The sequence below is a fragment of the Alosa sapidissima genome, chromosome 16 (assembly GCF_018492685.1).
Source record: "Alosa sapidissima isolate fAloSap1 chromosome 16, fAloSap1.pri, whole genome shotgun sequence".
In the NCBI taxonomy this organism is placed as follows: Eukaryota; Metazoa; Chordata; class Actinopteri; order Clupeiformes; family Clupeidae; genus Alosa; species Alosa sapidissima.
The window spans coordinates 33651881-33673515 of NC_055972.1; the positions used below are offsets into that span (position 1 = coordinate 33651881).

The window sequence follows — 21635 nt, forward strand, 5'->3', positions numbered from 1 at the left end:
CATCACAATAATGATATCCAATATTTTATAAAGTTTCAGATCAATCACTTAAGGCATTGTCCATTTCTGGCACATTTCCTGCTTGGCCAGGTGGTGGCGCTATGCCAGGCAGGCCCATTGGGTGTCTGGATATCATCATAATCATAATATCTATTAACCTGAGAAGTTTCAGACCATTCATTCAATGCACTGTGATTTATGACACATTTCCTGTTTATGTGGTGAGATATTAAAATCATATAAAATATATTACAACATTCCAAAGTCCATTCACAATTTAACATCAGCGACATCTTGGCATAATGTTTGCCAAATTTCAAATGTATCTGACAAACCGTCTAGGAGGAGTATGTTCAAATTGATCATGTGACATCAGTATAATTGCCATTCTTTCTGTTTCCAGTAGGTGGCGCTATGCCAAACATGCATTATGGGCATGTGAATATTATCATTAACATGGTCTTCAATGACAAAACATTTCAAGCCATGCATGGTGAATTATGACACATTTATTGTTTATGTGGAAGGGTATTAAAATTAACTAGAAATGCAATTCCAAGGAATTACCAGTGCATGGAAATGCTAAAGTTGTGATGTAAAATATCATGTATAGTTAAAACAGATAATACAGAGATGGTTACTACGGTGATGCTAGGATAGACATGGTGGTTGCACAGCTTAATAAAAGTTGATCATTTAAAAGTAGACTGTTTAAAAGCTGAATGTAGATAGTTTAAAAGTTGTTGATAGACAGTAGATAGTTTAAAAGTTGTTGATAGACAGCTAGTTTAATAGATAGTTTAATGATAGTTTAAAAGTAGACCGTTTAAAAGTTGAAGGTAAATAGTTTAAAAGTTGTTGACAGACTGGAAGTTTAATGAATGTTGATATTCAAATAGTTTAATGGCTGTGTAGGTAGATATTTGACGATAACTGAAAGTTGGAATGGCTCTAATGTTTGCTAGCAGTTATGCTAAGATTTTTAAATATGCTAACCATGCTACTTAGCTAACGTTTTCTAGCAGTTTTGCTAAACATGCTAACTATGCTAGCAATGCTAACTATGCTAAACATGCTACGTAGCTAACTTAACTAACGTTTTCTAGCTGTTTTGCTAAACATTCTAACTATGTTAGCATTGCTAACATGCTAACTATGTTAACCATGTGACTTAACTAACCTAGCTAATCATTTTTAGTAGTTAACTATGCTAACTAGCATGCTAACAATATTAACATGCTAACTATGCTAACCATGTGACTTAGCTAACCTAGCTAATCATTTTATTAGTTATGCTAACTATGCTAACATGCTAACTATGCTAACCATGTGACTTAGCTAACCTAGCTAATAATTTTTAGCAATTTTACTAAAAATGCTAGCAATGTTAACATGCTAACTATGCTAACCATGCTAACTAGCTACAGTGGGTAAGAGTCATAGTTGATGACAAGTGTTGACATAGTTGATGACAAGTTAAAAGTTGTTGATAGACAGCTAGTTTAATAGATAGTTTATAAGTATAAATATAAGTATAAGTATATATACTTTTTCGATCCCGTGAGGGAAATTTGGTCTCTGCATTTAACCCAATCGGTGAATTAGTGAAACACACTCAGCACACAGTGTACACACAGTGAGGTGAAGCACACACTAATCCCGGCGCAGTGAGCTGCCTGCTACAATGGCGGCGCTCGGGGACCAGTGAGGGGTTAGGTGCCTTGCTCAAGGGCACTTCAGCCGCAGCCCACTGGTCGGGGCTCGAACCGGCAACCCTCCGGTTACAAGTCCAGAGTGCTAACCAGTGGGCCACGGCCACGGCAGTTTAATAGATAGTTTAAAAGTAGACCATTTAAAAGTTGAAGGTAAATAGTTTAAAAGTTGTTGACAGACTGGAAGTTTAATGAATGTTGATATTCAAATAGTTTAATGGCTGTGTATAGGTAGATATTTGACGATAACTGAAAGTTGGAATGGCTCTAATGTTTGCTAGCAGTTATGCTAATATTTTTAACTATGCTAACCATGCTACTTAGCTAATGTTTTATAGCAGTGCTAGCAATGCTAACATGCTAACCATGCTACTTAGCTAACTTCGCTAACGTTTTCTAGCAGTTTTGATAAACATGCTAACTATGTTAGCAATGTTAATTATGTTAACCATGCTACTTAGCTAACTTAACTAACATTTTCTAGCAGTTTTGCTAAACATGCTAACTATGCTAACAATGTTAACATGCTTTTTATGTTAACCATGTGACTTAGCTAAAACTATGCTAACTAGCATGCTAACAATGATAACATGCTAACTATACTAACCACGTGACTTAGCTAACCTAGCTAATCATTTTAACAGTTATGCTAACTATGCTAACTATGTTTTTTAGCTAACTTAGCTAATCATTTTTAGCAGTTTTGCTAAAAATGCTAACTAACATGCTAACAATGCTAACAATGCTAACCATGTTACTTAGCCCGGTGCCAAGCTTTTATCCCTGTCTATTCACTGTATCACTTCATGTGTGTGCCAAATTTTATGCGTTTTCACCCATGGGAAGAACCTCTTTTGGCATCATGATTCATCACATATTTCATCACATATTAGTCTGCACAAAATCCCAAATACCTCACTTCCTGTTGGGCGTTGCTAATGCATTGTACATACGAAAGTCGTTCATCTTGGGGAGATACAGACACCTACCAAATTTGGTGTGTGTAGCTGAAAGTATATGCCCACCACGGTCATCTAAGGGGGCGTAAGGGGGCGCTAGCGAGTCTTTAATGCACTGTGATTTATGACACATTTCCTGTTTATGTGGTGAGATATTAAAATCATATCAAATATATAAGTTATCAAAAATCCCTTCACAATTTAACATCAGCGACATCTTGGCATAATATTTGCCAAATTTCAAATGAATCTGACAAACTGTCTAGGAGGAGTATGTTAAAATCGATCATGTGACATCAGTGTAATTGCCATTCTTTCTGTTGCCAGGTGGTGGCAGCAACTGGAATCCATGCATTTCCACTGAATTATTTTTGGAATCTGATCCCTTATCATACCTGTTCATTCTTACTCGTTGCTCGACTTATCGTGACTAAATTCAAGATGGCTGCAAACGCTAAACTTCGTGAAGATACTGTCTGTATAAATCGTCTTGTAAGTAAACTACCAGTGCTTTTTCAAAGTTCTCAATGTCTCGTTTTAAATGTCAGGGCCCTCGGAAGTCTACCAATGAAGTGTGGAGATACATTGAGCCTCGTAAATGGGTGTAAAACAGTGATTTATTTGCATGGCTAGCCCGATGCCGAAGCACCACTATTGAAAAAGCTGTTGGTAGCATCGGCTAACTAGCACCAGATTTTGGAGTGCAGGGGACAAGCCGAGATGGGCTATGAGACATACGTTCACACTCGGTATCATGTTTCAATACACTTTAGGTCAATATCACACCGGAATTCTCCTTTAAGGGTGGACCTGCGCATTATTACTATATGGCAGCCTGTTGTTGAAGGAATGATACGAAAGTTTTAACAGCATCTATTTATGAATGACAATGAGTTCAAACTTCTGTTTGAGAGCAAAAATATGTTAAGCAGATGGAGTTCTGAGCTAAGCCATTTCTGCATTAACAACAAAATAGCTTGTAGTGCAAGGGGCATGAATTACATTAAAATAAATCTATTTAAACCACTGGCAAGGTTCAAACTAGTATTACACTTATATAAATACAAAATATCTATTTATCATTTCAAAAGATTGAAAGACTGGATAGAAGCCATTCACAGACCAGAGTTTGTCAGTTGGTAAACATTGATTGAAAAAACAAAACAATGAATATCTTACCAATATCATTGTAAACTGCTGAAGATGTTTCTTTGTATCCTTCGTGGACTATTACCATCTGGACTGCCACAGTCTGCTCAAAGGATTCCTCCTTTCCAAGGTCCAGTCCTCCCAGGATGACCTGCATGTCATTGTTTTGATTACTGTAAAAAAGGAATAATATTATAGTCCATACACCGATCAGCCATAACACCATATGACAACTGACAGGTGAAGTGAATAACAATGATTATCTCGTTATCATGGCACCTCTCAGTGGGTGGGATATTGCAGCTCTTGTGGGGTGTTCCCGGTCTGCAGTCTATAGTAAAGCAAAATCTTGAGACATTTTTCAGTTTATACATTAAATGTTTGAGTTTGTAAAGAAAAATGCAAACACTGCTATTTTTTTTAACAGCCTAACATTCCTTCATTTTCTGTAAAGGTATAACACAAACTTGATCAATTTTGGTCATGTTTTGATTTGAAATTGAATGTGCAGTGTCCCCAATGCATTGATATTATGAAATTAACAGCTATTCTAAGGATTTTGTACCCTGGAAATCCAGAGTTCTCGCGAGAGCACAATGGAATTGTCTCTGCGAGACACTCTGGCTAAGAGCAATGATGCACGTTACTTTTACCCCAACATTCCGGGGAACCAGCTAAACTGATGAAGACAGCGCTGCAACGTTGGAAGACAGTACACATTGGTCGTAGTGTTATCCGATTGCGTCGAAGTCCGAAATCATTCAGAGTAAATACACAATGCATGCTTGTTGCCGCCCCTCGAGTTGGGCCATTATATTGTTCTTGGCCAGACCCTTAATCTTTCTAGATTATCAGGGTCTGGATTTTCCAGGCTAAGGATTTTGAGCTTTATTCACTGCTATTATTCTACACATAACTGTATACTGGGAAAAATTGTGAAGTTTATGTGGTAAAGATATGTTATGTGTATAATACACATGAATTGCATAATAATGACAGAACTTGACTTATGAGAACCACCTGTTCATAAGTTAAGTAAAGCCCCTGACCCTGCTCCAGGTTAAAAGGATATTCCACCATTTGGGGAATTACACTCATTTCCACCTCCCCTTGAGTTAAACAATTGATTTTTACCTTTCTCAAGTTCATCCAGCCGTTCTCTGGCGATACCACTTTTAGCTCCAGCCTGATAGATCATTGAATCAGATTAGACCATTAGCATCTCACCTGCTAGCATCACATATAAAAGTGACTAAGATTTCTGGTAATTTTCCTATTTAAAACTTGTCTCTTCTCAAGTTAGAAAGTGTAATAAGACTAATGGAAAATGAAACATGGCGATTTTCTAGGCTGATTTAACATGGAACTATACTCTCTCTCAGGCGTAATAATCCAGTCACTATATCCAATTTGTCTGCTGCAGCTCAACCTTGTTGCTGGAAGTTAGCCTACGGGGACTATTTTCAGGTGCTGCATGATATCATTAGCCGGCTTCAGACCGTCGAGCCAGGCCAGGCTAGGGTAATTTGAGGGGCCACCTGGTGATAGTAGCCCAGGCTACAAGCCTCATGAACCTGGCACGTTTGTGTTCAGACTGTCAGGCCATTAGCCTCTCCGCATTACACCTTGACATGCCCTCGCTTGTGAAAACGTCACCAATACCACCCATTTTCAAACAGGATAAGCAGAAAGTCGCTATCTCTTTTCTATGCTGGGGTGTGATTCCCAAAACCATAGTTGCTAACTAAGTTAATTTCCCATTGCCAACCAACTAAGTTGCTAACGGGTTAGCAACTATGATTTTAGGAAACGCAGTATGCTATCGGTCAGTCACCTATTTCTGTCCTTTTCCGTGTATGCCACTTAATAGCCTATTCATTTCTTTACAAACCAAGACGGCAAATTCCTAAAGAAACGCAAGCACATACAACATACATAGGTGCCAACTCTCACGCATTGGCCGTGAGACACACGCGCGGGGGGTTCCATGTTCCATATGTGTTGTGCATGCATTACTTGAAAAGAACTAGCTCCAGTTATGTATGAACAGTGAAGGTAACGATCTCTTAAACATGTGAAAAACGTGAACTTGAAGAAGTGAAAATTGAACAATATGAACTATGAATATTGAACAACTTGAAGCTACATCTATAGCCTACATGTGAACATGCTTAACAAAATATGGGAACAAAACATGGGAACTAAACGTGCATTACAAATATAATCAGTGGGAGCCCTGCTTATGGAATGATGGAAGACAGTGACACCCTCAGTGTGTTTGAAATGTCCAGTCGATTGCGCAATTTGGTCTTAGTTGCAGTCATTGCCGAAAACCCGGCCTCGTGGTGGGAAATGGTAGCAACGTCTTCAGCGCTTTTACGGCTATCTCGGGATATTCTGCTTTGTTATTGATCCAAAAACCCGCCAGAGAGGTTTCCTTATAGACACTCTTAAGACCACTGTCATTTGCAATTTCGATCAACTGCTCTTCCTCCTGCGCTGACAAGTTAGGACTATTTGGGATATTGACAAATGGGTTGCGGACCCACTCATTGGTTTGCCGTGGATCTTTGGAGGATGGGAAGTAACGCTCAAACTCATTTGAAAGTGCAACAAGGTGATCGCGCACCAGCTGCGAGAGAAAGGGCCCTGCCTCAGTCTCTCCCAAAACCCCCACTACTGTTTGGAACATTAAATACACCCCGGTCCACTCGTCGTCCCCACAAATCAAGCTTGGCTTTAAATGCAGCGACTTTATCTGCCAGTTTAAAGACAGTCGTCATTCTCCCCTGGAGTGACCGGTTGAGGTCATTAAGCAATCCGAATATGTCACACAGGTAAGCGAGTTTTGACACCCAGTCCTCATCACTAAAATGTGCAGCTTTTTTTCTGTAAGAAATCTCTGCGGCGGCTCTCTCAACTCAAACACTCTGGCCAGTGACCTGCTAAAGATGCTTGTTCTTTGTTGCTCATTCTAGCAGTTTAGCTAACTTCGTGTGACATACCGTTCGCCAAGAACTGATCAAGTGAAGTGAGCTGACCTGAAGCTGTGCAGCGCTGAAGGCAATATGTAAAAGTGTTGAAGGTGGGACAGACAGACGTAAGAAAATAGACCTTGCAAAATGCAAACATGCGTGCAATCAAACAACTGCATATAGGCCTATGGCATGTAAAAATGTGACATTATTGCGAATTAAATTTAGTTTAGTTTGCATGCATTTTTTTTTAAACTCATGTCATAGGCTACGGCCCGGTTAGGAATGTCCTGCAGCCCGGTGGTTGGGGACCGCTGGTTTAGCCTATCTATAGATCTAGCCTACCTGTTGAGCCACGGTTATGCTTTCAGAGACGGTGAGAGGGTTCAAGAGCACCCCCTGTCTGTGGAATTTTCTAAATTTTCTCTCATTTGCGATGCTTCAGAAGCCGTCCCAGGCGCATTCCCCCCACATTTCCCCGGCTTCAGGTATGCTTTGACTATTATTGAGTATTTTTCACGCTGAAGTGTCAACCTGGTAGGTCAAATACCTGGCAGATGAGGTTCAACTAAACTAAACCTATATATATGATATCACACTGATTCACACATCAGGTGAACATGCGGAATCTAAGCTTTCCAATGATATTAGCGCCAAGTTGCTTGTGATAAATGGTTCGCGAGAAAATTAACATTGAACCGACGTGCAATTTAGGCTAATCATATTTGCTTTTTGCACACAGTGCACACCCATTACTCTCGGTTTAATATTTCACTAACCCTTCACACAACACGTGGCAAACCCAATATCACAATAAACAGCAAACCGTACCGAATACGAGGATATAAAGATGCCTCTGTGCAATAAGTGGTTCCTGAGTAATCCGGTTTTGAAATTGCAACACATTTCTACATAGCCTCATTGGGGCGAAATTATAATGTATTCTAATGTAAACTATTTGTCAGTAGGCCTACATACATTTTTGTAAATTGCTCAGCCATAGATTATCCCACTATCATGGTTCTTATAGTGTCAGGTTCCAGCCAACCCCATTACAGATACATGAATACATTTATATTGGCATGCTTCCTAGTGACATTAATGCAAAAATATGAAGAAAATCAAATAACGAGACACAAATATTGATATAAAGCCTGACATAAGCCATATGCAAACATTCACATCATGCAGATATGGGGACATCCTGAAAAAGGAATAGCATGTAGGCCATTACAATGACCAATATATTAAATATAATATAACCAATATAATAAACTAGCTGAATAACACAGGTAACCACTTCTGCATAATTTCATGGAGTGCTGAAATGTACACACATTTTTGAACATTTCTGAACTGTGAAATGTAGCATATGTTTTTGTGGTTGTGAACTTATTGCAATATTACCATAACTATTCCACCTGTGTGTGCATGGTTATAATTCTGAAGTGCAAAATAGCTACAGCACAAATATTTCCATAAAAATAAGCAAGTCTGACCTCTGAATTTATTTTGAATGTGCACCTGATTGATGCATTTAAAAGTTAAAATATACAAACATTTCTTAAATTCTTACAAAACACCCACCCACTTTTTAAAATTGTTAGTTTGGACCCCCCCACTTTTGCCGTGCAAAATACCAGTGCTGTTTTCAGCATCTGTTTAGTGCTTCATTGTCATTTTCATTGGATTCTCCCATTTGCGCGTAAATCACTCATAAACTTTTTTTTTTTGTTACACGCATTCTCCCATTCCTCTTCTGTCACACACACAGTGACAAGCGCCAAATCCCCCGCAGTGTTGAAAAGATCTGTCATCCCCCTCACTTTTGATAAGGTAAAAAGCCTCATAGGTACGCCAAATAAATAATAACCTATAGGTTTACACTAGGCTATGTAAACTCCCCATTAAAGTGATGGTTCGGAGTAATTTCACCCTAGGGTCCTTTGCACCATGACCCCGAGCCAAACACCCTCCCAGAACCTGTTTTTCCTTGGTCGAACCCGAGAGTTTCTGCAGGCGTAATGGAACCAACTTTTATCAAATGTTCAAGTGTTATTTAAATAAACTCCTGGTGTACCTACAAACTTTTCAATGCCTCGTTTTATGAGTTTCTGACAGCGTTACTCGACCAGGGTTCGACCAAGGGAAAACAGGTTCTGGGAGGGTGTTTGGCTCGGGGTCATGGTGCAAAGGACCCTAGGGTGAAATTACTCCGAACCATCGCTTTAACAGCATCACGTCACTAACCACAGCTAAGACTGCACAATCTCTATTCACTCTGTTGGATATCTGAAGCCAGTTTGTCTACTTAGATACTGTAAATCCTCAAATTATGGCCGGGGTCTTAAGACAAAGTACAGGCCTTTAGGGGCAGGATTGTATTCGAGACAGCCCTTTATTTCTTATGCGAGTTTTATTTTGAGACATGCGTTTCTTGGAGCGGCATACTGGTAGGCCTTCAAAAGCATGACATTTTCGGTTTAGTTTGATATTTAATTTACTTTTGGACTGTTTGATTATATTGTTAAATGTTGGGACTGATGGGCACTGAAATCTGGGGAGGTATTTGATGATCACTATTACGTTCCATGTAGTTGAAAGAGTGTCGGGATTTCAAACAAACCATCCGCTTTCATGCGTTCATTGAACGTCTGCGGTGCTGTAATGGAAACCTTATTGCGTAGCCAAGTAGCCTATTGAGTTATTTTTAAATTATGCATGATTTACTTTTTATTAATTTCGTAGGCTGGCTTTATTTTGTTATATAGAAGTATCTAAATAACCTGTTAAAATGTACCAGAATTCAGGAAATTGCATCTAGTCCAAAAAAATGTTTATGGGGGAGGACCCCCATACCCCCCCTCTGAAAATTTCCCACCCACTTTCACAATGCCTCCGACGCCCATGGTCCTAGTAGTAGGCTAGATCCCTTTGATACCAATGTTCATTTAACTCTGGGAGCGAGCTCACAAGCCAACGGAGAGTTGCTAGACTAGCCCTGAAGCAAATGTAATTTGTAATTTGCTGCCGCTAGGGTGTGTCTACATTTCTAAGCTACCAAAATGCACCAGAATACAGGAAATCACATCAAACAAATGAAAGAAATTCTGGGGGAGGACCACCAGAACCCCCCTTCCATATATGCGACAATTAGTGGGGAGCCCTTAATACATGTGGGCCCAGGGGCCCGAAAGTTCATAATCCGTCCATGCCTGGTCCCTACACCTGAGAACCACTGATGTACGTTTTTTTACTGTACGGTATAATGCTGAATGAGCCAAACAAAAATTTCCGCAGCAAAAGTTTGGTTGGCCCCACCAAATCTCACTCCAAGGTTTTTTGAAAAGTTGGCAGCCCTGAACATACGTGCATCTAAATGAGCTATGTACCATAAATTACATTTTACCGTGAATGTGTGTAATGTTACAAATCCGCTTGGAGCTTCAGTGGAATTTTGATTTCATGAAGATGTGCCGCGTGAGTGGCCACCCACCAGCCCAGCATCAAACTCCGAGCGCACAGTAAAGAAAATAGGATTTTGAGTAGATGCTCCTGCTAAGAACCAAACCAGACTTTGTTCAAATATACACATCTATGGCTTCTGGAAAATGTAAGGTTCATTTATCAAATGTTATTTTGAAGTATTAAAAAACATCTTTATTTTAGAATTTCTGAACGAAAGGGGCTGAAATTGAAATTGGAGCTTTTACGACAGTTATTTAAGTAGCCTAGGCTATTTCACACTATCGATAGCATAAAACACAATGGCAGGAATAATTTAGTGGGACGCTTGTCTATGTTAATTAACTCATAAGTTCACACTTTTAATTTTAGCTGACTTCTTGGCGACCTCTGGACAGAGTTAGCCTACTGACAGGCATACATCTTTAATACGGACGTAACCGCTATCTCTAAACTTTGTGTACTAGCAAAAACTGCTGTGCTTTTGTGCTTTCATAGCCATTCCATTCTATGATGTTTCTCGACTTCACACACAACGTGTTGACCCCCCCTTTACCTTGACACCACCCCTAGCCCCGCTCTAGCATCAAGTGGCCCAACGTTTAGGGTGGGCCAGAAATCAGGGGGCAGTAGCACCAATATAGTCCCCAAGTGGCACCAGTTAGCACCCGCACCAAGGTGTGAAAGCAATTATCCCCGGCACGGCCTGGCCTAGCTCGCTTTGGCTCGACGGTCTGAAGCTGGCTATTGTGGTGCTGCACCCATGGTGTTTCTTGATTATTACGCTGGAATGAGAGTATAGTTCCATGTCAAATCAGCCTAGAAAATCGCTTTGTTTCATTTTCCGTTGGTCTTATTACACTTTTTAACTTGAGAGAATACAAGTTTTGAGTACAGAGTACAAGACAAGTTTTGAATAGGAAAATTACCGGAAATCTTAATCACTTTTAAACGTGATGCTAGCAGGCGAGATTAATAAGAAACTAATTGGACTAATAAGAAACTTGGACTAATTTGATTCAATGATCTATGCTAAGGCTGGAGCTAAAAGTGGTATCGCCAGACTCAGATAATGGCTGGATGAACTGGAGAAAGGTAACAATTAATTGTTTAACTCAAGGTGAGGTGGAAAATGAGTTTAATTCCCCAAATGGTGGAATTTTGATAATCTGTTTAACAGACTATTAAAATAGTATTGACATACTGTATGTATTTACTTACATGCAGTGGGCAGCTGTCAGCATCCAGCAACTCTGAATAAGAACCGCTCCACAGATATGCCTGAAATCCTGATTTGAGCCTTTGAGCCGCACCTGTAGAGAAGCTTGCCATGGATGGGCGCCTGGGATAGCCTTCACACCACCATAAATCCGATTTAACATGCGCCGTGGTTGAGGCTTACCACAGGTGGCAAACTGTTTATTTGGGTCGGGGATATTCCCCTCTTGGGCTGCAGTGACTTCAGTTACAAGTATAGTGGTGGATGGTGGCTTCACTGGTACAGTTGTGGGTTGATTTGTAGGAACAACAGGCCCTGTAGAGATATAGGTGGGCTTCACTGGGGCTGTAAGTGTAGCTTTTGGATCTTCAGTGATGGGTTGGGGCTCAGTGGGATATGTAACAACAACATCTGTGAAAAATGTAAAATGTAAAACACCAACCACTGTCTGTAAGAAATATGTTTATGATATGAAGTTTCTGAACAATTCTAAAATATACCTGAACATTTCCTCACATCGCAGTGTTCCCATCTCAGTCGTTTCCCTCTTCTGATGAAGCACCAAGGTTTAACCTCACCATCTGGATTTCTGAGTTAGACAGTGTGAAATTGGCAAACAATTATGATGGAATTATTCATCAGTTGTAGCACATATGTTCATCAGTGCTTAGAAAAAAACATGAATTGGCAATTCACCTATTTCTGGTTAATAGGGCTGCAACAATTAATCGATGAATCGTTTAGTCGTCGACTATCTTGAATTTCCCCTTGGGGATCAATAAAGTATCTATCTATCTATTGAATGAATTGACAACTATTTTGATAATCAATTTATCGGTTTGTGTCATTTTTAAAGAAAATACATCAACATTCTCTGATTGTAGCTTCTTAAACTTTAATATTTTATACATATACATCCCAACTTTTTCTGTTTTTAGGTTTTATTCACCATCAAAGAGGAGTAGTTAAGAGTGTGTCCATGAGAGGACCAGGCGGGGGTGACACATGCTACGTCACCGATTTTGATGAAACTTGGACAGTTTGAAGGGTCCACCTAAAAACTCAAAAAGCCAAAATAGTACAACATTTGAAACAACCCAGGGGGAGTTAGGACCGCCTCCTTGTTTTAGGCCAAAAAACCTCAAAAAAAGGCCCAAAATTGCATAAAATGTTGACATCCCTCCTGCTGTCAGATTTAAACACAGCAAAGTAACAATCCATGCCATCAAAGGTCCATCCAAGGTTAGTTTAAAACTGGAGTTACACGGCGTAAGGTGTGACGGGTGTCAGTCCAGGACTGCACATGTCCACTATGTCACATGCTTTTTGGCGAATACCCAAAAAATAGCAATATTCAGACTTGAATATCTCCGATGAGCAATCTCCTTTTTTCAAAATTCTTTCTGCACATGAAAGGGCCATCTGTGGACTTAAATCAAAAGAAAAATGCTCGGCCTTTTTATTATTTTTTTCGTGGCAACCGCCTAAATAGTGTGATTCAGCCAATGATTTCAAATACATATCTACTTCAATGATTTGTTGAAAATAATGCTTAGGTCATTTATGGTGGACAAATGGAGATATATTATCACCAATCATGTCTGCTGATCAAATCAAAGCTACATTTAATGTCCTGAGTGTAATATATTCCTTAAGGTAGCTCAAAATTACATCATCGGGTGACATACACCAGTATACACTGTAGATCTAATTTTTTGCAAATGTGATATCTCCAACATATCTCAGGGCTAGAAACAGTCACTTGGACTCAAATAATAACTTGTAAGATTTTGATAGTCAAAGGTCAAGGTCACTGTGACCTTATGTACATCCCATTGTGGTGAAATAAACCTATAAAAATCCCTGACATAATTGCAAATGTTATTCACACTGGCCCTTTCTGAAACCAATCCCTACCCACTCCCCTAAGTTACAGTGTGCACTCAGGTGGGAATCACCCTTACAGCTAAATCGAGTTCTTCATGTAAATGGGAAAATGTTGGAGTTCTTTTATCACTTTTGGGTGCTATAGGCTAGTTGGAACTGCTCACCTCAATGAACTATGATAAGCTATGCTAACAGTGGGTGCTTCAGACTGAGGTACTGCACACACACAGATGAGAAGGGTATGTATCATCTTATCTAACTCTGGCAGAGACAATAAGATAATTTCCCAAAATGTTGGCGTGTTCCTTTAACACTTGGTTAGGAGTGCAAGTGGCTAGGGAGAGAGTGTAGCTAGTTTCGGAAAGGGCCTTTCACTCACAGATAACAAATTAATTTGAATTTGATGGTCAAAGGTCATAGGTCAGGGTCATTGTGACCTCACATTCTTGTGAGGAATGCCTATAGGAAGTTTTTTTTTCTTTCAAATTCGTCAACACCTTGAACACAATATCCTGGAAACACCTTGAGGGAGTTATTTCAAATTTAGCACAACTTAGGCCCTGTACACACATAACCAGATATTTTATGTGTGGGTCTTTCGTCCACACATAAACAGTATTTTAGCCCACACAGATATTTTTTTAAAACCTTCTAAAGAGAATGCTGGTTTACTTGGATCTGTGGACATCCAAAATGGAGATTTTTACGAACAAGTATATACGTATTTATACTCTTTTGATCCTGTGAGGGAAATTTGGTCTCTGCATTTATCCCAATTTGTGAATTAGTGAAACACACATAACAGTGAGGTGAAGCACACACTAATCCCGACGCAGTGAGCTGCCTGCTACAGCGGCGCTCGGGGAGCAGCTAGGGGTTAGGTGTCTTGCTCAAGGGCACTTCAGCCGTTCCTACTGGTCGGGGTTCGAACCGGCAACCCTTCGGTTACAAGGCCGAAGCACTAACCAGTAGGCCACGGCTGCCCCCTTGGACAAGGACGTGATGGTTACTTTGGGTATTGGGTGGGCTTTACTTGTTTCGTAGCCTACTGTACCTCGATGTCCATCCATCATAAAAACATGTCTGTAGACCCTGCTTATTAGTACAAGTTGTTTTAACCCTCTATACCCCAGTGGAATTCTACAACAATGCCCCAGATTCCTGGGAATTCTAAGAGAAAAGGGCATTTTGAGAAACATTTCAAATAACCAAGAATAACTAAAAATCTAATGAAAAGTGTCAATTGTAAGTTTCTTTCGGTTTAAAGATTAGAAATTGCTCTTTAAAATGATATATGATCCATTAAAAATTAAATATTCATGTTTCCCATAGACGGCCATAGGCCTACTCACTTACAGTCTCAAAGTTTTTCACTAACAAAAAGTTATAAATATGGTTCTCATATTTCTGTATTAGAAGCTGGGAAACAAGATACTATATGAGTACTGATTTCATTGAAATAGACTGGCATATCTTGCACTTATTTGGGATTTAGCTGGACAGTGAGCCTTACAGCTAAAAAATGATGAGGATATGAACTAACGTAGGCCATGAAGCATAGCGCATGAAATCGTGACTCATTTGATAAGCATGTCACCAACAACAGGGACTGTTAATCCTGACATGGATTTACGTTTTGTTTTATATGCACATCATGTTATATAATTTATCTAAACTTGATCAGTTGATGATAATGAACCTGTTGCACTCGTTCACTAACCTTCAACCTATCCTGTGCTAACATTACAAGTCTCAGACTAACGTTAACGTTACATCAGTGAAGGTAGCAAATTAGCAGGCTTTTTTGTAATCACGAAGATGACGAGACATTTGCCTACTTGTATACAAATACATTTTCCTGACATCCATAAGCAGAAAACACAACGGTGGTTCCCGCTTTGGTTATTAGTCAACAAAAACTCATTTAGAGAGACATACATAAGTAGTAGTTTGCAATAACTATCTGTAAGTGGGATAACGATAATGTTAGCTTTACTGTACATGCCAGAAAGGGGTAATGTTAATGTTATGTGTTAAGATATAACTGCAAATAAACCTGGCATGGGTTTATCATAAACTTTATTGTTAATTAGGCCATGACCCATCATTGAATTATGCCTATATTTTGCTGGTGCTACTAAACTCAAACTGACTTTCACAGTGACAGCCATACGATTTTTTTTATGCCAGAGAGGCAGCTAAGTCAGTCATGACAAACGGGAGGATGCTAACGTTAAATTTATTACACTTTCATGTTTTTATTTTGTCATTTTCTTACATCAATATGATCGTCACTTACATCAAAACATGGTGGATGCACATCAATACCATCTCATCTAATGAGAAAAGACGCGGACGCTTGTTAGAAGCCATAACTCCAGAGGCACAGTAAGTCCTCAGCCGGTCAGTCAACAGGCTAAACTCAAAAATACCGGAGAAATGTCAATACCGACCTAGCCATTTAAGTGTGTCAAAATAAAAGTCTGGTGTTTATTTATCCACTAACGCTGTATTATTTCATGTATGAAGGTTATACTGTAGCAGATGTCTCTTTAAGAATTGCGGCCGGCCGCGGCCGTTACAGGAGAATACAGAACGGCCGTCGACGGCCGTTACGGGGTATAGAGGGTTAAAGCAGAGACTCTGATATGGTATAACCACCTAGCTTCATGTTAGGGTCCCACAAGGAAATCTGTCTGAAAAATTGAAAACATGATAATGTACATTACTTGTGAATCTGTTTCCATTGCATGCCACATGACCAGTGGATAAAGTGGGATTTGGCAGGTGGGGGAACCCTAAAATCCAGTGTCGGTGCAACGGGGAAGAATGACTCACCGTTGGACAACATATTGAGTATCGTGGTGTAGCAATACTTTTTGAACAAGAATTGATAGCTTCTTGGTCATCTCTGTACACACGAAAATAAACTCCCCAATTATTTTAACAATATAATCGTGCTGTATCGTTGGTATGAAAGAATATATTTATTATTAAATTATCCGAGGTGGCGGAACTGCGTTCCTCCCACTTTAATTCCTGCATATGACCGCTGTCTGCTGTGTTGGGGTATTGGGACAGTGCTAATTGAGTAATGCCAAGCTAAATTAACATTTTCCAATGTTAAAACCATTTATCACATGAAAAATAACATTGTTATTATCATGTGATAATAATAACAATACTCTGTGTTTCCAGGGGCCTGTTGCAGAAAAGCAGAATTAAGACATCCGGGATAAGTTACTGAGCTGCGCTCAATGAATCCAAAACAAGAACGTACAGGCTTAATTGGTTGCACAACGAGCAAGCCAGGATGAGCAGACACGGATTCATCAAGCCAGGTGAAACCCTGTCAATCCTGGATAAGTGCGCGCTCACGGCTCCCTCAAATAGACCCCGCCACCGATCACAGATTCACTGATTCACCATGGCAACTAGAGCGGCTTCATTGCTTCTTCTACGGTGTGAAGTAGGTAGATAGCCTTCTCACAACAGCAACACCTCTGTTAAGGAGAATATTGCAACTAGTTCCGCGACCACCACGCGTGAAATGGTTAGGCTCTCCCGTGACGTCACATTGTCGCATGACAGGTCGGGAATGGCGAGTATGTAAAAGTGAATTAATGATCACAAACGTTTAAATAATGACAGTGGGTCTAGGTATATGTGATAACAATGTGTAGTGGGCAGTGGAATAACTATTGGTTTCCGTTTGTGGTGACTGCTGACTGAGATAAGGGATGAGATTAAATAGATCCTGGAACTTAGCCTGGTCTGGAGCAGGCTAGCTCCACAGAATAAATCGCCATGGTGATTTATACCATAACATATCCTGCTGCCCCCTATCCCGCTTTTGTGCAACTGGATCACGGATAAATTGAGCCAGGATAACCAAGATATCCCAGCTTAATCCCTTATCCTAGTTTTGTGCAATAGGCCCCAGGATATCATGTTCAAGTTGTAAAAATATTTTTTAGTGAATAGTGAATTTTTTTTTTTTGAGGACGGTCACTGAAAGGAGCTGTAACAAATATCGGAGGCTGCTGAAAAGGCAAGCCAATGGCTATGGCACTCACATGCTATTTGGGGTCATGTTGTAACCTGAATTGACTCACGCTGCTGCTGTGTTTCTGGAGTGGTAGTCACACCTTACGCCTTGTAACTCCAGTTTTAAACTAACCTTGGATGGATCTTTGATGGCATGGATCGTTACTTTGCTGTGTTTAAATCTGACAGCAGGAGGGATGTCAACATTTTATGCAATTTTAGGCCTTTTTTTGAGGTTTTTTGGCCTAAAACAAGGATGGAGGCCTAACTCCCCCTGGGTTGTTTCAAATTTTGTACTATTTTGGCTTTTTGAGTTTTTAGGTGGACCCTTCAAACTGTCCAAACTTCAAAATCGGTGACGTAGCATGTGTCACCCCCGCCTGGTCCTCTCATGGACACACTCTTAACTACTCCTCTTTGATGGTGAATAAAACCTAAAAACAGAAAAAGTTGGGATGTATAAAATGAAGATAATATAAGTCTCGTAAACCCATATTTAGCAGCAAAAATGACATAGAGAACATATCAAATGTTGAAAATGAAAATTTGGACTATTTCATGGAAAATATGTTAATTTTGAATTTGATGCCAGATGTTTTAAAAAAAAAAAAAGTTGGGACAGGAGCATGTTTACCACTGTGCTGCTTCACCTCTTTATTTAACAAAATTGTGTAAATGTTTAGGAACTGAGACCATTTGGTAGAGTTTTGAGAATGAAATGTTGTCCCATTACAGGAATTCAGTTGCTCAACAGTATGGGATTCTTTGTCATGTTTTTCATTCCATTATGCACCTAATTTGACAAATCTGGACTGTAGACGGGTCATTTTAGTACCTGAACTCTTCCTCTATGGAGAAATACTATTTCAATATGTGCAGAATTCATTTTCTCCTCTCCTCTTTAGCCCAGATGAGTCCATGATTTCCAAAAAAGACAAGTTTTTTGTAAATTATTTTTTATTGGTTTTCTTTTCAAGCTGATAATATACAATGTCAATGCATAGAATGTCTTACAAATGACAACATTAGAATCATAAGACCTAAAAAGCATAACTCATTCAGTGTTTCCCAGAGAATTGAATTTCATTTGTGGTGGTTGGTTTTCAGAGTTAACTTGAATGCAACAGTTTTTAACAAATTAGCACAGCATGGTTATGATGCTAACCAGATTTAAGCACAATTTAGCACAACCTGGAAAATCATTGTGTGGTGGTCAATGTTGATATTGTGGTGGGCCGCCACAGATAAGTCAATGTATGGGAAACACTGTCATTAACAATCATTGTTTAAGTTCTGGGTCAAATTCTGGACTTGAATACATTTACACACGCACACACACTTATAGACATAGTTTGGACACAGATTGGAGTAGGACAAAAGATGTCTCTGCCAGTGATAAATTGTGGGAGGGGTAGAGGATTTCCACGCGAGTAGGATCAATCTCTTAGCCTAAAGGGTGGCAAATGCTATAAAGTCAGCCTGCTGGCATCGATCACAGAGGGGGTTTATGTGAGGGTAAATCCTAGAGAGCTTCTCTTTACTCCAGTGAATGCGAACTGCACTCATGGGTCCAGTTCCAATCCACTCCTTTCCTCTTCAGATTGTTAAGAGGTGATGCCAGGTCTGATGAATGGTGTGGTGTGGTGAATGAATTTGTGGTACCAGCCCTAGGAAATGTTTGTAGAGCCTTCACATCCTGTGGCACTAGGAAGTCTGACACCCTCTGTGTCTTAGCTGGGTCCACCTCCACGCCTCGGTCTGAGACAATGTGCCCCAGGAACTTTAACTCCTGCTTGAAGAAATGGCACTTCTTCATGTTCAGGCTAGGAGTCGTCTATGTAATCACAACATCTTTCCTCTCAACTCCCCCAAGACCCTCTCCATTAGCCGCTGGAATATGGCAGCGGCATTACGAAGTCCAAAAGGCATAGCTTTGATTTGGAATAGGCCAAGAGATGGGATAAAGGCCGTCTTTGGCTTACTCTCTTCAGTCAAGTCAAGTCAGATTTATTTTTAAAGCGCATTTAACATGCACATAGTGCAATCCAAAGCGCTCGACAAACAAGACACATAACAACAAGACAAAAGATGCCGGATGGAGCGGCGTAGTCGCCAGCGTACCCATGACATCAAGACAAGACAAATAAGTTTAAAAAATAACAAATACAAAAAATGCCGGACGGAGCGGCGTAGTCGCCAGCGTACCCGTGACACCAAGACATACAAGACAGACAACAAAACAAATAAACAAATAAAAAAAGAAAATATATTTTAAAAGGGGAAAAAGTGATGTTAAAATTAGTCCAATTTCCAAACCAGCTGAAAATGTCCAAGGGCAATGATGATCCGTGAGAACTGCGCACAGAGCTGTGTCTTCACAACCGATGCAATGCCAACAAAGTTCTTTAGCAACTGACCAACCTGGTGAATTCACTGGCAGTCTGGAGATAACGTTAACGTTAGAAGCTAGGCCTGCTAGACTGCAGTCTGGAGATGATGGAAGCACAGTCCAAAGTACTGAGCGATCGTGTAGATCCGCAATTCGGTGGACTTAACAGCGACCGTTTGTTGCTCCATGAGAATGCAGCTCTTCACCGTTAACGTTAGTCTGCAGTTGGCAAGGCAGCTCGCAGGTCAGCAACAGCTCGGCGGCCACGGTAGATCTTTCGCAGAGTAGAGCCTAGGTCCGGCTGTCCCGAGAGATCCCCTCGACCAGACAGTGAAGTGCACTGTTCACGGATGGATGGAAGGATGTCAGAGGTCCAGTTAGTCTGCAGTTGGCATGGCAGCTCGCAGGTCAGCAACAGCTTGGTGGCCACGGCAGATCTTTCACAGAGTAGCCTCGGTCCACCACAACTGGCACTACGTTGAAGTTTACGAGCTACTAAAATTTATCGGGTTGCACCACGGAAATAGTTTCAACGTAACACTAAGTTATGACTTAAATTACACACTAACTTACACCTAGGGAGGTGTAAGGTCCATCGTAGGTAATTTGTTAACATGGTTTTCTCATTTAAATGGTGGGAATTAGGGCTGGGATAAACAATAATTTTTTTAAACGATTAATCTAGCGATGCATCGATTAATCTAACAATTCATTTTTTCAGTCCGATTCGATTTCGATTCGATTATCTCCCCATTAATTGACTAATAGCAACTTATACATGTTGATTTACATATCTGAATGAAAAAACATGAATTCCTTAACATTGGAATAAATGTTTATTGCTCTTAAGATTCCATAATAAAACACAATACAAGTGCAAAGTAATGCATTCTTAGTCAGAGGTAGCATTCAGTTCAGTTCAGTAGTGTATACACGGGTTTCCCGTTTACCAACAAAACTAGATGCGCGCAGCCATGAGGCAGAAGACGCTTGGTGGCCGTCCACAACGTTATAAACTTAACCTAAATAGTCGGCTGCTGTAAGCTACAATCGGATTTTTTTGTATACCCCTGTTGTCTCAATGATATCAACATCTCATTTCAGACTATATTTCAAAGTTTGACGTTCATTTGGATTATTAATATAACATCGTATTTTGTCATTTTTGGCGAAGACATGCATTCCGTTAGGGATATTGAACATATTTAACTTATATTGAACATGTTTGAATCATGTTTTTATTCACTGGAAATCGTATGGACCTAGCAGTACAAATAGGCTACCAAACATCTACCTATCATTACCACACAAAGCATACATTTCGTTGCTGTGGATTGATCTGTTATCAGAGATTTCATTAGCCATATTTGAAAATGTTAACATTACCTTTACCTTCACTAGTTATTAGGGTTGGGCACCGAAACACGGTTCTAATATGGCACCGGTGCCGACGCAAACGGTAGTAACTGCATCGAATAACAACGTGGATTTCGGTGCCCCATTTCGGTGCTTAAATCGCGTTGTTTTTTTTTAATTAATTTTTTTATAGGAGGCACCACTGCATGCCATGCGCCATCTCTAACGTCTTGCTCTGATAGCAACACACCCAGATAGGCTACAGTTAGCTAACAAACACTGGATGTATAAACCAGAGGGGTGCATCACATAGGCGAGTGGACAGTATTTGACAGCTTGCATGAGCCCATATCACGAGCTTCTGTCAAAATCTAGCATATTGGGCCTAACTACACACAAGCAAAAGGCTATGAAACAACATCAACAGTATACCTTACACAATATCCTTGCTAATGCGCTAACTGGCATTTATTTGAA

The 21635-nt window shown here is 40.0% G+C and overlaps 1 protein-coding gene across 1 annotated transcript in view; it reads right to left on the bottom strand.

The window, feature by feature from the left end:
* Positions 1 to 21635, bottom strand: part of LOC121685478 (hyaluronan-binding protein 2-like) — a 96541-nt gene that overhangs the window by 22967 nt on the left and 51939 nt on the right. The window contains exons 8-10 of the mRNA XM_042066042.1: positions 11980 to 12068; positions 11482 to 11890; positions 3851 to 3993 (exon numbers count right to left, since the gene is read on the bottom strand). Of these exons, the coding sequence (XP_041921976.1) occupies positions 3851 to 3993; positions 11482 to 11890; positions 11980 to 12068 (641 nt within the window). The remainder of the gene's footprint in view (positions 1 to 3850; positions 3994 to 11481; positions 11891 to 11979; positions 12069 to 21635) is intronic.